Source organism: Augochlora pura, chromosome 1, assembly GCF_028453695.1.
Source record: "Augochlora pura isolate Apur16 chromosome 1, APUR_v2.2.1, whole genome shotgun sequence".
In the NCBI taxonomy this organism is placed as follows: Eukaryota; Metazoa; Arthropoda; class Insecta; order Hymenoptera; family Halictidae; genus Augochlora; species Augochlora pura.
In genome coordinates, this window is record NC_135772.1 from 5683360 (window position 1) to 5700275 (window position 16916).

Below are 16916 nucleotides of genomic sequence, written 5' to 3' on the forward strand. Positions count from 1 at the left end.
TACCCTTATTCCTTCATCAGCGGGTTATCTGCATCTCATTTTCCGTTAAAAGATTCGTTTAGAAGGCGTAAATGAGAATACAATCCCGCGAGGGCGATGTTCATAACCCTTGACTTGTGGCGAACCCAATCGATTGTGTTTCTGTGAGAGTCATTCTTCTAGATACGAAGTGATCTGAATGAAGTGGAACTAGTGGTCATAAAGTCATTTAGTAAAGTTTGATTTGCAAGTATATAAGAATGAATGGAATGGTATGTATCGATAAAGGAATACAAGTTTTAATGCTTTGAAAGTGTTTATTTGTGTAAATATAAAGAAGAATTTTTTAAAAGACTTTTTTTAAAGATAAATGTCTACCTTTTATTTTCTGGTCGATCCATCGATCAAATTTTGTTTCAGTAACGATGTAGATGGTACAGCACTAGGGTGTACATGGGATGGTACAGGGTGCAGCACTTCACTTTGTACGAAGAAGCCAAAAATTGGATCGATTCTTGGATCGACTCAAAAGACGAGAATTTTTTTCGACGCGGCATTCGTATAGTTCCCGAAAGATGAGGAAAAGTCGTAGCTAACGATGGACAATATTTTGAATAAAATTAATTCTATCAATTTCTCTGAATAAAGTTTCAAAGTTACAAAAAAATCCCTCAAAACTCATTTGTTTTCCCAATAATAAGAAGGGATAATTTCTGACAACAAGAAAAAGCGTGTTTACCCTATTTCTGCGAAGACGTTAATATTGGCGGGTTGATGGGAGTCGGTTCTACATTTTTCAACCTGGCTTTGATTTGACTGTAAATATTTATAAACATTGTCTTGGACGAATGCAATTATGGTAGGAGAATAAATGACTAAATCCTTTGGAAGGATGAAGTTGACTTTCTCGAAAGTGGAGCCCTGGATAAAAAAATGTTGTGTTGAATTTTTGTCATGCGTTTTCACATCGAATCACCTCCTGCTCGGTTGTGCTGCGAATTCCGACCCACTTTGTATAACAGTATTTTTATTTTGACCTACGGACTACACTGACAGAGTTGAGCGCTTTAATCTATGGGACATTGTGCCGAATATGTGTATACATAGTAAACAATTCACTGGTAGAAAAATGGTATTTACAAAATGGTGATCGTTAAACTTTTATTTCTATCACAATGTCAAATAAATTTGATCAATTCCATCGTTTTCAGAAACGATGAATATTTATAAAATAACATATATATGATAAAAGGCAAAAGAATGAGTAACAGATTTCAAAACAGAAACAAAGATTAATGAATTTATATATATATATATATATATATTGTTGTAAGTTTAGGTTGTCTTAAAATAAATTGCAGCGTTTCGTTCTGATATACAGTCAGTTCCATAAGTATTCGTACCCTCATTGCTTATTGTAAGATTTTGCAATTAACTCTTTATTATGAATGAACACGTGTATAAAGTTTATTTATACCAAATTATAACAAAATTGATTAAGTAATAACAAAATATATTGATTTTACTCCTCGTAGTACGTAATATCAGTCCACAAAAGTATTCGTACCAGTGTAGATTTTGTCAAAAAATCGCATATTAGAGTAACTTTTTTATTTAATATTAATTTTCTAATATTCAGTGGGTACACCTTTATGCCTTATTATATCGTATAATCGATTTAGCATACGTTCTACCAGTTTTAATGTGATATTTGGTTTGATACTATTCCAAACTTCCAAAATTTTGTTTTTTAGCATTTGTTTATTGAAAATTTCATGCTCATGTAGTGTTTTATCTATTTCTGCTCATAAATTTTCTATAGGAATTTTATCTGGACTCTGAGGAGGTGTATATAAAAAATGGAGAACGTGGTAAAGTATCCACTCACGAACAATCTGAGCAGTATGCTTCGGGTCGTTGTCGCGTTGAAAATAGTAGTCATCTTCCAGACTAAGCTCAATTGCACTTGAGTGCAGATTTTCTTCGTGTATATTTTTATATTTTATCTTATCCAAAATTCCATCGATAAAGACAAGTTTGCCCACTCCGGATGCCGCCATACAGCCCCACACATTTTTTGATTCTGGTTCTGTGTTAGGCTTTCTCCAAACTTTTCCTCTTCCGTCACATCCAAAAACATTAAATAAGATAATAAAAATTTTATTGCAAAATTTTACATGCATCCCTTGATTTCAACAGATTTCTCTTATAAGGAATGAGGGTACGATTACTTAAGGGACTGACTGTATTTCTGCAAATACTATGAAATCGTTAGTACTCTGCACGACGTTGTTTTCCTATGTTGGTCTCGAAAGATTTGTTTATAAGTAGCTTTGAATGTAAGTAGCTGAAGGTAGTTTCAACTACGAAATCGGATTGTTTTGGAGCGTACATCAGCATTACAAGGAAAGGCTTGAGAGTGAAGATTTATATTCCCGGCAGGGTATCTCCGAATTCATGATATAAACAGTTGGATGGGGATTCAACATTGTAAAATAAATTCAGAAAGTGAGCTCAGAAGTTCTTCATCTCCCGGAAGTAGCATTCATGTGGACACCCTGTATACTACGACACTGAGAATCGGCAGGAAACATAAAGAGGCCAAATTTTCTTGCAAAATACACAAGAACATTAAATAAAATATGTGCAGATTCATATTTAGTTCATTAATATTTATTATCTGTGTTTATTGAAAGTTACGAATTCAAATATATGCTGGACAGTATTAACAGAGCGAAACAACTGATCCTGTCTAACGATTCTCACATTGAATAATATGTACATATTACATGTCTCTGAAATCCTTGAAATCAGACTTAGTGAAACCGGTTACTGCGGGGTGATTAATTGCTGTACTTTTGGTTTGTTTTCATACATAGTTGACTTTATATTTATCAAATAAGTCATACTACATTTTCTTTTCTATTGTTTATTTTTTGATACAATAATTAAATGTCTTATTCGATACATATAAAGTTAATTATGCATGAAAACAAACCAGCAATTGGCAACCCCACAGTAAATGGCTTCAGTACCCTACTAACGTAGAATTTTTATTAAGATATTAAAAACTAGTAAATTCCTCGATATTTTATATTTCGTGCTCTTCCCGATATCCCTGTCATTTTGACGACAGGTCTCTTTTGAAAGTTTACCAAAGATGCTTCACTTTTAGAATGGTCCAAAGGCTTTTCTAACTAACGTTTATTCCAATAATTAATCGAATACATTTTAAAGCAGTTAAGTTTCTTTAATATCACTCGAGGCGTAAAAGGAATAAAGAACACAAAATGTTATTTGGAATCATAGACCATTAGTCCTTTCTCTTTCTGCGACTATACCTTTGGTTTTCGTCCAATTAGCATAATATGAAAAATACGCGTCGCGTCGGCTGCAATGAACACCTTGAATTCCATTCAGTTTCGGTTCCCCGAAGATTTGAAATCTTTGATTAATCGAAGAATCAGCTGGTCGGTTCAATAGACAGTAAATCTCCTCGACTCTTTGGATTAATGCGGACATTTAACCGTACCGTGACAAAGTAGTGAAAAAAGATCGTGAAAACAAACAGTTTCCAAGCTGTGAAAGAAATCGAAGTATCGCGGCCATTCGGCCACGAAATCGTTTCGATACCGAGAAAACAGTGCAGTGAACTGCTTCGATAGTAAAACTCTCGCGAAGGAGTAACGGTATCGATCCAGTGAAATTCGTTCTAATTCTTTGTTTCGTTGCGATTCGCTAAACAGTATTCCTGTCGATCATATACCTGGACGTTCAGATTCGTATCGGCAATCAATAAATTTCTGTTTACTCGTTTGCATTGTTTCACGCAAATCGTGAGTCATCGACTGCAATTTTCACGAATCGGGACGAAGTCTCAAGGATGTGGACAATATATTTATTAATGACAACTTTTCGCCAAAGTCGATAAATGTCCTTAATACATGTACATACATAGTTGGACAAAAGTATTAACATAACATTCAATTGTTGGACTTAATTAAAAGATCGAGCTTTATAAAATTTAAACGACCTTCACTTTATTCAATGATATTGTTAACACATTAAAGGCGGGGGATCTTGACGAAAGTATGCTGGGTAACGCTTCAAACCACAAAACATACTAAATACAAATGTAAAGTGGCGTATGAATTGCGCGATATAGTTGCAAACCGTACTAATACGACCTCCGCCTTTAAGCTACAGTCGAAATAAATCGTATTACTACGACTCCCGCCTTTAAGCTACAGTCGAGATGAATCGTAGTACTACGACTCCCGCCTTTAATGTGTTACTAATGTGTGAATATTATGCATAACATTCTCTGTATTAAAAAAATTTGTTCTAATACGAAAAGTTATCATTGTAATGAAAAAAAACAAAAGTTTATGGCTACCTTAGTAACTTTTAATTAGGTATGTATTTACAGATAGATCTAAGCAACAGATTGATGACAGGTTGACTTTCTAATAAGTAATAATTACTACATCTATATCGGACTTAGAACTCGAAGACTGTATTGACAGTTTGACACTTGTTGCCGTGTATCGCTTGTTTATGTTAGAGCAACGACACAACGAATTATTATGCAAGAAAACGTACGATAAGATAATAATAATAATAATAATAATAGTAATACTAACAATGATGATAATAAGAACAAAATTCTAGTTGAAAATGTTTGTATACATAAAGTCACTACTATTAATTTTTTTCATAAATGCATAAAATCGTAGTCTAGTTATAATTACGCTTCAAATCCTGCTGTCGCGAGAACCACAGAAAAAGGCACAAGAACTGTAGCAGAAAGCGAGAATACAATTACTACTCGTCTTTTTCAGGTAACAACCTCTTACCTACGAAAAGTTTCACAGAATCGAGTTTCGAAACGTGAAAAGATCGTAATTATTTCAGGATCCGCGGCGGCCAGGTGGACCGAGGAACAGTAATCCGCGAGCAGAGTAGTCCGCGATCGTGCAACGGGATCCTGGGACCGATCGTTGCCCGTCACGGAACATCTTCGCCGAGGGAGACTGCCGAAGAGCAAGAAGTCAACTGGTGGGAGGCGAAACTCTCTCTCTCTCGAGCACAGCTGATCATTAAAGCTGCCGCTGGCCAGTCAAACTTTCACGCTCGGTGATATCCGAGCTTGGTAGCATTCGAACGCGTTGAACTTGAATCGATCGGGCAAACGTAGTCGGCCGCGTTTCGAACTTTTCCGAACAAGTGACCGAAATTCCAGTTTCGCATGTCGGACCGAAATACCTGCGAATATGCTCGACAAGATTTGTCAAGGTCATTAGAGAATCAAGAACTTCGTGAAGATTCGCGTCGAATTTATTGGTGAAGTGGGTGATCGATTTTCAGCAGAGGAAATGGTAACGGCGACGGACTAATGCAACGTGCAAGGAAGGGAACGCTGAGCAAGCGTAGGAGAGAGGCAGAAAGTCCGAGGTAAGAAAAAAAATGTCCCGGATCCCGTTCCGCGAATCACAGTTTAAGGGCATCCGAGGCGAATTTCACGAAAGTATCGCTGCATGGTGGACCGCGGCGACGAATTATGTGTCGCGTCCAGGGAAGTGACGTCCATCGATCATTTCAACAGCAGAGTATCGTGATTGTGCGCATCGCGAACGACCCGTCAACAAATACAGAATCGAAATGTTTGTCGAAAGCAGGAAGCTGCTATCGGTGATCAAAAATTAAAACGTCTTCTATTTGTTAGAATGTTTAGTTATCATTGTCTGTTCATAATATCATATTTACAAACGTTGACTGAAACGGTTTTTAAATTACTCGCGAATTGGTTCAATCAAAAATTGCGCCAATGCTCGAATTGTTTTGAAAGTTCCATTTTTAATAATTCTAACAACAATTATTTTTCGCCGGTGAGTTTCAACACTCCCGCAACGCGATTTTGAATAAATTAAACATAATTAAGAACGTCATTCGAGAGTTGTTTATATCTCCTTTCTAAGAAATTTACGGAAAAGATATCACTTTTGTAAAAATGAATGAGCACTGAAAGAGATTAAATAATATTATTCCTTTAAAAAGTATTTATACTACTGCTCAGACATACGCGGACAGTTCTCATTTTTTGTAAATTTGTACTACCTAAGTCTATCTAAACGCGTGTAGTAATAAACGCTCTCGCGAAGTAATATAAATTGGTTATATAAATTTAATAATACGCCTATCCTACTTAACAATTTAAAAGTTTATTAGTGGTGTTACACTTACAATATAAATTCATTAGTAGCTTCAACTTATTAAAAGCAAAAGAAATCATATTGAATAAAAGTACTTTCTAAAGTTTCCTGATTTATTGGCGTCAACAGTATAAAAAATATAACATTTTCTTTCATTCGTAAAGTGTATTTATTAATACAGTGGAAAATGTAGTACATATTGTAAAAATAAATAATTACATAACAATTTTTTTTATAATTTGCAATTATATACATTTATTATACATTGTTGCAATTATGATACATAGTAATTTTCCAAAAAATGTTGATTCTATGAATCAATAAAATTGAATATCCTAGTTTCATTCTATTCATTTCTCAATTTTGGGGGAAACGAAAAATTCTGATTTCAACTTCTTAAATTTATTGTAAAATTTATCTGTAAGAAAACACTTCCAGAAGCTTACGTAATCTGTTAATCCCATTCAATTTAATCGAATGATAAATTCATATCATTGAAAATAGTTTGCTAAACTAATGATAAATTCTTATCATTGGAAATAGTTTGCTAAACTATTGATTTCAGAAAAAGGTTAGTTTCCCCATCCTCTTGGAACCGTGGTTCACTCGATTTTCACGATCGATCACAAATTGTCTGAATATGCGGAAACATATCCTATTTCCAGCGAATGAACCATTTCTCTCTGCTCGTATAGCATTCTATGTAAAACGTTCGCTATCAGCGTTACGTAGGTGTGACGACCACGATTTCGCATTTTGCGAAAAGAAACTCAACTTAATCTTACGTACGTCGTTAACGAAAGTTATGCTTACAAGTGCAGCTTTCTGCAAATTCCTATTTTTTAAAGAAAATTCAAACACACATTGCGTCAATAAATCAGTGCAAATTAAAAAAAGATTGCTCAGTCTAGCTACGCGTTAATCAATTCTATGATTTTTCCTTTGTGCACTTTTTTCATGTCTTACGAAAGGAATTTTATAGATTTAATTTTGAAGACTGATAACTATGCTGCAGGTTTCATGTATTCAGAGTGTACATGCAAGTGTAAAATATAGTAAAATATATAATAATAATTAACGAAAAAATGCGATTCCTTTCCAAATTACAAATTGTTCTATTTATATTACAAAATGAAATGTCGAAGTTTTATTTCTCGTTTGTTTAAACGTTGAAAGAGGCTACTTAAAACAATATTTGAAATATTTTTCTTGTTACATTTATCCAGCATTATTATAAAGATCTAGAATAATGAGCAAACCCCAGTATTACTGTTAGCGAACTCCGGTAAAGGAGCCGCGATGTAAGAAATCTAGATCTGCTGTATTTACGCATCTTTCGTGTTTTCCCACCTCGATCACAGGTTATTAGCATCTCAATTTCGACATGTAGGACTCTGCTCGCGAAGCCACCGTTCCAAGGAAACGTGATAATTATCCTTTACGTTCAGCACGAACGTGATTTCAACTCTTCAAAGCTATCATGAAATGTCACTTCATATTAATCGTATGACGTTTATGGTTTTACTAGGTTAACTCGTATCAATATCACACGTGCGCAACGACCACGACTTTGTGTTTTACATAAAGAAACATCTTCTAAAATAATAAAAAATTAATCTTTGAAATATCGTAAAATTGATACAGATTTCGAAGAAACAATATCACCATGTCATTCTCATGTTTCGACATTTCCAAAACGATGTACTGCTAAATATTTACAATTATTTTATAAATTCATATGCATGTAACGAGATCGCCGATCTAAACATATCGATAAAGGACAAAGAATTTTCTAAATTTGCTAGCGATAAATTTGAAAAACAATAGAATGATTGTTTCAGCTGAAGCGTCTCGTCTAAATGTAAATAAATCGGTAGATATAGTACACTTTTGGTAGAAACAAGTTTGCGATCTCTCATCTACAGTGACTGACAAAAGTATTCATACCAGTGATAACTAGGAAATTAACAACATACAGAATAAGTAGAAAGTTGAAGCTTCAAAACGAGTTCAAAGTTATTGTCGTTTAATATTTCGAAATTCGGGGCGTACGAATAATTTTTGCTGCTAATGCGTGCAAAGCGATTTTCTGAAAGTGGGTTAAGTAAAGCATTTCTGCTTGAGAGGTCGCGTGACACTTCGGCAAACTGTCGTCCCGATGATCCCCCGGTGGCCATTATTCCTTGGAGGTGTGAATCCGGGAATCGTTGGGTTCAACCTTCGCCGGTATTTGAACCGGTGCACGAGACTTTCACTAATAACGCGAGTTTCAAGCGAGCCGCGCACAGTCGTTCGTACAGACAATATGATCTCCCGAGATTGCTGGTCGCCCCCACGATCTCATTCTTTCGCGTACCTCTTTCTCCGGCGTGCTCTTCGTTCGCCGAAAAATGAATCCGGATCCTGATTCAACGATTTCACTTCCGCGCCGCGCGACGAACACGGGTGCGCCGAGCCAAGCGACGTGACGAAGAGAAATCGTTAAATCCGTTTTCGGTCCGAAGAAAGAATCGAAAGTAGTAGGCTGGTCGCCGAAGGATACCCGCTGGTCGACGATTCAAACGGCTCTAATTGTAATACAACTTGTTACCGTCAACACTAACCCTACCGGGCTTTAGAACTAACTAACATGTGTTACATTAAAGAGTTGTATTTACTTATACCTTACGTTATTTTTATTATAAGGTATGATGGGTTAAGAAATTTAATCAATTATTTACTGTGAAATGATCATCATAATTGCAACAATTTCAAGACGAAAAATGTGAAATCAGTCAACTTGATTGACTCGATAAATTTAGTATTAAATTTATTATAATCAGTAATAGTCTGCGGAAGTATATATAAGTACAATAGACGAACAGAACTGGTTTTATTTTAAATAATAAGCCAGAAAATATTAATTGAAATAAATACTTTCAATTTATTTAATTCAGCTTTTAAAATTTATGTATTTAATTTTTCAATCCTTCGTGCATGCATATCTATTATGAGTTAGAATTATTTATCGAAATAATGTCTTACCGTGTGTTAAATGAAAAATAGAACCTGCATAACCTCGGCCATACGACCTTTCTGTACATTAGCATGCTCTAATATACAAATATGGCCCCTAAATAGGACAGATAAATTATTCAGAAATCGTTAGCTCACTGAAATTCATTATGTTGTGTAATTATCTGTTCCGCACGCGTCGATTTTGATAGGCGAACGTATGATAAATTCAGCAAACGTTATCGACCAAATACTGTATGCACCAGAACTATTTCGTAAACCGAATTACCACTTCAGGAAGGTATTTTTAAGTCATTTGAAGTAATGAGAGAGAATTCGCAGATTGAGTTGAAAGCTATACTTATTTTCTTCAACATTTTAAAAATGTTTTAAAGACTGGGATGAAAGACTATTGCGTCAAATGAGTCTTATTTCGAAGGTGGCAATATGTTTCATGATTAAATAAAGAGTTTGTGTTATATTTGCAAATTCTGATTACTGGATTCCAAGAGTTCTGGATAATTATTCGCCAAACGAAATGCTTGTTGGTCCAACACGGATATTTGTTACGACGTTTCCGATATGATTGAAATTCATCCGCCAAGACAAATACAAACAATAAAATAATAACTGGTCGAATATATACAAAGAGCGGACCAGGCTTGATTGCCAACGGAAATTAAAACAGGAAATCAAAACTGGAATTTACTGTACGGAGAAGTGGGAATATTGAAAAATATTAAAGAGTTCATTCGATTGCGAAAATGAATGGTATTGAAAATATAAGAACAGCTAGAATCCACTACTTCCATTATGCGAACATATTTTAATCTCTAGCTCTGAAGCTATTGATCATCGCCGGCATGCTTTAAATGATGTCAGGATACAGATTCTTCAAATTTCTCATTGTGCAATGGACAGAAATAGAAAATCTTATGTCAACAATGTATAGCTTATTATAACTTAAAATACTCGTAAAGATACGCAAAAATACTATTGGAAAATAGAAATTTTCGGTTTATATTTTTAAACACGTGCCACTTGCTGAATATTTGTCAAACTGATTTCATTTCTCTAAGTTGTGATATTAATAATTTCTCCCAATTTTTTTACATTACGTATTTATCAAGATTAACTAGAGTTTTAAAAAAATTAATAAAACTAAACTCGATGATTGTTCAAGTTCAAACGAACTGACAATAGAGCGAGTTACTTCAAATGGAAATCCCTGTATAAATTATATGTAATATTAGATTAGTTATAAAGAAATAAAGGACAAATTTTTAACGAATGCAAAATTATTATTTCTGTCTTGAATGTCCATCTATGTAGCCGCAATAGACTTGTATACTTTGGATGTATACTGTTGAAACTGATGAATAAAAACATATTGGAAGTAATAGAGTCAACGTTTAACACGAGCAGTCCAAGCGCGCCGACCAATGTTTCCAGGAAATGCGTGAGGCACGGTGAAATCTCTTTACATGGCTTGCACTGTGCCACGTAATCGCAGGGAAACTGAAGTTTGAATAATAGAGGAGCGAGGGGATACTGGGGTAGGCGAGTTCGTGGCACGAGACAAGAGATAAAGAGATTTTCTCTGGCACCATACATTTCTTGGCAAGTGTGAACATAGGATCCATATCTTGTCTATACGTGTATTTTGGCGTTCTTGGTTCTACAATTTTTTCGTTTCGCACTTATACTAGTTTCAATATTTCAAATTTGTCAAAAATCGCAAATACAAGTACATAATCAACGTATAAAATTATCCTTAATCGGAAACTATTATTAGCAATTGTCACGAACCTCGATTTATACTTCACAGAATAATAGAGTCAGTAGAAAAAAAGTCATTTTTTCTAACGAGAAATGCAATTTTAATGTGAATAGACCGAATGACCTGGTTGTTACCTGCATGGTTTAAGCAAAGGTGAAGTTACGCTTCAAAATGGACAAATGTGTTGGACGTTATTATGACATAGGCGGCAATAAGGCACCACAGGGAAACAACTAGAGTTTATTCATACAAAACTGAATAGTAGCATAAGTACAGATATCTTCGCCGAACAGCTGTCCATACATTCGCACTGCGTACACCATAATGTAGACCGAAGTTTATTTTCCAATACAAGAATTGATATTTGTCGTATTTCGAGAAGCATATAAAAATGTAATATACATAAGTATTTATCAATGTTCCTCAAAATAAAAGTACGCATAACAGAAACTCACGTCAAATATTTGTACAATATACAATAGCTAATTATATAACTCCTTTCAATATTAAATGAATTGATTTAGATGACGTTTTCAGCATGCGTATAAGTTACAGGGAAGGATCCGATAGGATCAGATAAAAAAATTAAAAGAGCTTTTTCCTCTTTGTTAGTCAAACCAGTCACGAGTTTTGAAAAAATATGATTAGACGTTGTCTAATAAACACAAAAGACGCTATTTGTCTTTTCTCTTCCCCTAAGAAAGTTAATTTGTAAACATTGCCGCGCGGTTACGCGAGTTTCTCCCATCATATACCTTTTGTCCATCCTATTGCTTAATATTTCACGGTACAACGAACGTAAGTTACAGATGTCAAAGAAGAATACCAACAACGAAGCATCTGTCACCTGGAGAATCTGAAAAGATGACCAGCGCTTAGTTATTCGGGATTCTTGGAGTTCAAAGACAACACCGATCCGTGACGTCCGATCGTTTCCATGATAATGGATCTCTGGCTTCTTTTCCAGCCGTCTTGAAGGCCGGACAGGCTCCATATCTACGTGTAGCATTACAGGAACCCAGCGAAAAGCCGACGCGTCGTTTCGCGAACTTGTTAAACTCCGCTCGCTGCAGTGCTCTATAGCTCCTGAGACGAAAACTTGGGGCGCAATAATTGATTCAATAGGAATCTGTGCCGGAACTGTGAAACAGGAAGATACGACAGCGGCGAAGAGGACCGGATCTGGAGCCCGAAGACTGGAAGCGTGTTTGACGTTCAAGCGGTTACTTGATAACAAACAGCCGTTATTTGCACTCCGTTCGCCGCGAGATAGGCAAACTTTCGCGAAACATTTTCTTTTCCTCCGACGGGCAACGAGAATTCGAACGAAACCATGATCGACCGAGTACTCGTTCTGATAATGCTCGCCTGTCTCTGCGAAACAGTTTGGGGATACAACGTTCTAATGGTCACCATGGGCGGTACGAAATCGCACACCGTGCCATTCATCTCATTGGGGACCAGTCTCAAGGCTCGGGGGCATAACGTGACCTTGGTCAGCGCGTTTCCTGGACCAGCCGCTAACAACGGACTGCAGGAGTTCGTGCCACCCATTTTCGAGGTAATTAATTATTGAAATCTGTAGTTTCATATACCGACATGATATCGGCTTAACGTTTAATTACCAGCTCGTCATTACGAAACACTATATAAAATAAACCGTTTAGAAAGTAATTTTAAAAGTGCACTCATCTACGAACGTTGCAAAATTTAATAGCTTTCTTATGCTTTTTTTTAAACTCCGTATACAACAGTTTAATTGATTGGTCCTTAATAATATGGCAACCCTCATGAAGACGTGTTTCAACATTGAGTATTAAAAGTACTCAGAATGATGTATTGGGTTCTTGGCCATAAATTTTATTTTGTTTGCGATAAAGTAAAATGCAAAATCTATCATTTTGGTATAGTTAATAATGTATGGAATAACCCGTAAAAATTTTAAAATGTATCCTCATTTTAATTATAAACAGATGTATGCTTAAACCTGTATTGTGATCGCCATTCTTCCTGTTCGCATAAGTCAACAAAATAATTTACTCCTGCGAAATATATGTTTTTCAAGTTATGTCACTTTTATCGTGAACGAACGATATTAGTCATAGATTGAGTTTCATTTCTGGTAGGTAACTGAAAGTGTGAGTTATGGGTAATCGAGTTTGTGGGTAGATAGCGAATAAACTGGTTATCGACAGGCCTACGTTGGTAACTACACGTCGGAATGGGACCTGGTAGGAGCTAGATTTCGCGACGAACTGCCGATATCGCCTTGGGACGCAATGCGATACGCTTGGGAAGCTTGCGAGGCTCTTCTACGGGACAAAACATCCGTATCTTGGCTAAGAAAGCCCGAGGGCAATCCCCATATGAGATGGGAGGTCGCGGTGGTGGATGGCGCCTTCCCCGAGTGTCTTCTTGGAGTTCTTCACGGCGAGAATGTGCCTACGATCATGCTGAATACGGTAATCCCATATTATCATAATGACTGATAATGTTTACGCCAGCACAATAGGTGCTGCTGTATTATATTAACCGTATCACTTTCTTGGAAAATTATTTTTTCTGTTTTCTAACATTTAATTAGGAAACATGATTTGAAATTTACTGAAGAAATTTTGTTTACGTTTCACAACCAATTAATATTTGAGTTTTGTTACATTTGGTTTGCTGGTTACAATGTTTGATTTGTGACTGGATTTTGTGGCAAATTAAAGTAGTAACAAAAGTTTACCCTGTAATGGCTGTTCAAACTCTGATATCTTATTTAAAACAACTAGCATGCTCACGGTAAAATTTTGTGTAATGAAAAATATCTTACTGAGAATTTTATTATGCCACAAAAGAGATATGAAATTTCTTTACATCTCGAAATATGGAAAATATTGTCTTAATTTTTTGGATACGAAAATAAAGTGAACCTGGTGCTATATTCGTAACTGGTTGACATTAGTGTAAGTAAATAATGGGCAGGAAATTACAAAATTGCACTTGTTCAATGCAGACAGCAATGGAAGTTATCGTTTAATCTCTGATATAATTTCCGTCGGTTTCCCCTCGGTCTACAAGACCTTTCTTTTCTTTCGTTAAGAGCTGGAAATGTTCGGAACTTTTTATTGAGGCACCCAATTATTGATCAAAGTAAAGCATCAGTTACAATTACATCTTTGGAAAGAACCGGCGTAGTAACGGAGCCCCGGCGAAACCAAAGAGAACGATTTTCTCCTAGGGGAGATGTCTTGCAGTGGGGCTGTGTCGCATTACAATTAAATCTGTTCCATTAGTCGTTTAACGAAGCTAATTACTGAGAAAATAATTGTTGTACAATCAAGTCAAATGAATGCCCTGACGCAGGTCGCCTTGTACAGTGGTTCAATAGTGCGGCAAGGTAATCCGTCGCCTTGGTCGGTAACACCGTACTTCGGAAAACCCTTCACGCAGGACATGAGCTTCTTCCAGAGATTATTGAACGCCGCCTGTCTCGTTACCCTCCGGATCATGCACTGGATCATGACCACCGGCTACATCCAACCAATCTTACGAAAATACCTCGGTACGTAGCTGGATGAGCAATCAACCAAATCGATCTCATTCGATGGTCAGTATCAAAACTGTTTCCGTTTTACAGGGGAACAGTTGCCCGATGTACGTGATCTAACTGCGGAGGTGCCACTGACGTTGCAGAATAGTCACTACAGCGTTGCTGATTCCCTGCCTTACTTGGCGAACGTCGTCAACGTTGCCTGCCTCCATTGCAATCCTGCCACCCAGCTTAGCACCGACTTGGAAAACTTCCTACAAAGAGGTGCGTCGGCTCACCGATAATCTTGTTGCTGCGGATTTATCGATGTAAGTTTGTTCCGACTTCTTACCCCTACTACACAAACAAAAAACAAATTGAAAGTCTGTATTCCCGTGGCTGAAGATTGATCAACGACAGTTGGAAGCTGTGGCAGTGGCGATAAAGAGTGAATTAGTTTTTTGGTAACTGTGAAGATCGATAATATTCCATTATGTGTCTATATTGGATTATCGCAAATTAGACGCTTCACAATGGAAACGATAAGTTAAATCTCGCGCGTCTTTTCTATCGATTTGACACATTTTTTACTAGTTTCGGGAAGATACTAGTCAGAAAGCCATTTCAATTCGTTTATCGAGGTATTCTATTTCTTGGATACTCCCTTGAATATGTCTAGAATTCGGCAAAGATACTAATTAGATTCAACAGAGACGTATCAATAATGATGATAATTGATACGGTACCGCAGGTTTTATTTTCGTCTCCATGGGCTCGTCGGTTCGCGCCTCTGGTATGCCAGAGGCGTTACGTCACATATTCGTCGCAGCCTTTGCAACCCTTCCGTACAACGTCGTATGGAAATGGGAGGGCGGTAAAATTAAAGATTTGCCGTCGAACGTCAGAACAGCGGCATGGTGGCCGCAACAAGATCTACTGGGACATCCGAAACTCCGAGCTTTCGTCTCGCACGGCGGCCTGCTATCTCTTCACGAGGCCGCGTATCACGGAGCTCCGACGCTCGTTCTACCTGTCTTCTGTGATCATGACGGAAACGCGGCCCAAGCAGGTGAAAATAATGAACAGCTTACAATTACAGTTCACTAGAAATGCTTTAGTGATCACATTCAATTACAATATTTTGCAAGTTGGTAAGTCGTATCTACGTCGACTCATGAGTGCATGCAACCCTGCTATTCTCCTTGATTATGTATATAGGATTTATGTATTTATTAATAAAATTTATATTACGTATTTATTATAAAATAAATATTACGTATTTAGAAAGAGCATTGTGAAAACAAATCCTATAGACTCAGAAAAATTGTGGAATTTGAAACATTACTAATACTAAGCATAAGCGATCAGAACTTTGAATGACAATATTTCAGGAGTTGAAATGTGTACAACGTGAACGACTTACAACGTTCTTTCTTGTAATCGCAGAATTGCGCCTTGCATTCAAATCTCTTCGGACGACAGTAATCCGACGAACAAAAGTTGACATATTATTTGTGTTTCTGAATTTATTTATCTAATATTACATTCTATATGTAAGAAATATTATGTTCATTCACTGAATGTAATACTTCTTAATTATATAAATATTATATAAAAGAATAATTAAAAACATCATATCATTACAAACGTAATTTCGAGTCTAGATCTAAGGAGAACAGCACTTTTAAAAACTTAACATGCACAAATTCTATAGTCATAATATGTAATATAAAAAAATTTTAAGACGTCACTAACGCGTTCGTTATCAGCATCATACATGTATTTCCTTTCCGATCTCATAGTTTACATAAAGATAATCAAATTAATTTAAAGCTAGCTTATTATTTTTCTTATTCCAGTATTTATCGCTCTATTTAATTTTCTAATAATCATAGGATGAAACTTTTCTATTTCTAATGCCATACGCGAGTTGCATGATGGCTGGCTGTCGTCGAAGAAATCGAATATCAATGGTATGTATTGCGTTGCAGAAAAATTGGGTTACGCACTGGTGATGAATTTGGCTGGTATATCAATTGGAAATCTTCGTGAGGGGATCCTGAAAGTGTCGGCCGTGCACAACAATGCATATCGAGCGGCAGCGAAGAAACGTAGCCTGCTGATACGAGAGTTGCCAATTAGCCCAAGAAAATTGGCTACTTGGTGGGTGGAGCACGTTGCCGAGTACAAGGGAGCTGATCATTTAAAGAGTTCGACGAGGTAAACATCCCAAAAGTGTCACTATCCGGGTGGGGTAATGTCAATGAAACTAAACCGCATATCTTTTTCAGGCATATGGGCATCGTTCATTATTATTCCATCGATGTAGTGATATTCTACGCGATCGCATTACTGTTGCTCGTTTATGGGTTGAAGAAACTCTGTTGGAGAACGATACTGAAGCATGCCGTGAACAAAAAGAAACTAGACTGAA

The 16916-nt window shown here is 36.4% G+C and overlaps 2 protein-coding genes across 2 annotated transcripts in view; both read left to right on the plus strand.

The window, feature by feature from the left end:
* LOC144470276 (uncharacterized) overlaps nt 1-16916 on the plus strand; it is a 297327-nt gene that overhangs the window by 280395 nt on the left and 16 nt on the right. The window lies entirely within an intron of this gene.
* Ugt50b3 (UDP-glycosyltransferase family 50 member B3) lies at nt 12299-16915 on the plus strand. Its single transcript, XM_078179611.1, has 7 exons — nt 12299-12526; nt 13161-13427; nt 14317-14515; nt 14591-14767; nt 15234-15551; nt 16474-16702; nt 16774-16915. Exons 1-7 carry the CDS (start codon nt 12299-12301, stop codon nt 16913-16915), a joined length of 1560 nt encoding a protein of 519 aa, XP_078035737.1.

What these genes read in the sequence shown, in the direction of transcription:
- Ugt50b3 (XM_078179611.1), top strand. Translation starts at nt 12,299, where the DNA reads ATGATCGACCGAGTACTCGTTCTGATAATGCTCGCCTGTCTCTGCGAA. An exon ending in CTACGATCATGCTGAATACG is followed by an intron (nt 13,428 to 14,316) that starts GTAATCCCATAT and finishes GCCCTGACGCAG; the next exon opens with GTCGCCTTGTACAGTGGTTC. An exon ending in AATCTTACGAAAATACCTCG is followed by an intron (nt 14,516 to 14,590) that starts GTACGTAGCTGG and finishes TCCGTTTTACAG; the next exon opens with GGGAACAGTTGCCCGATGTA.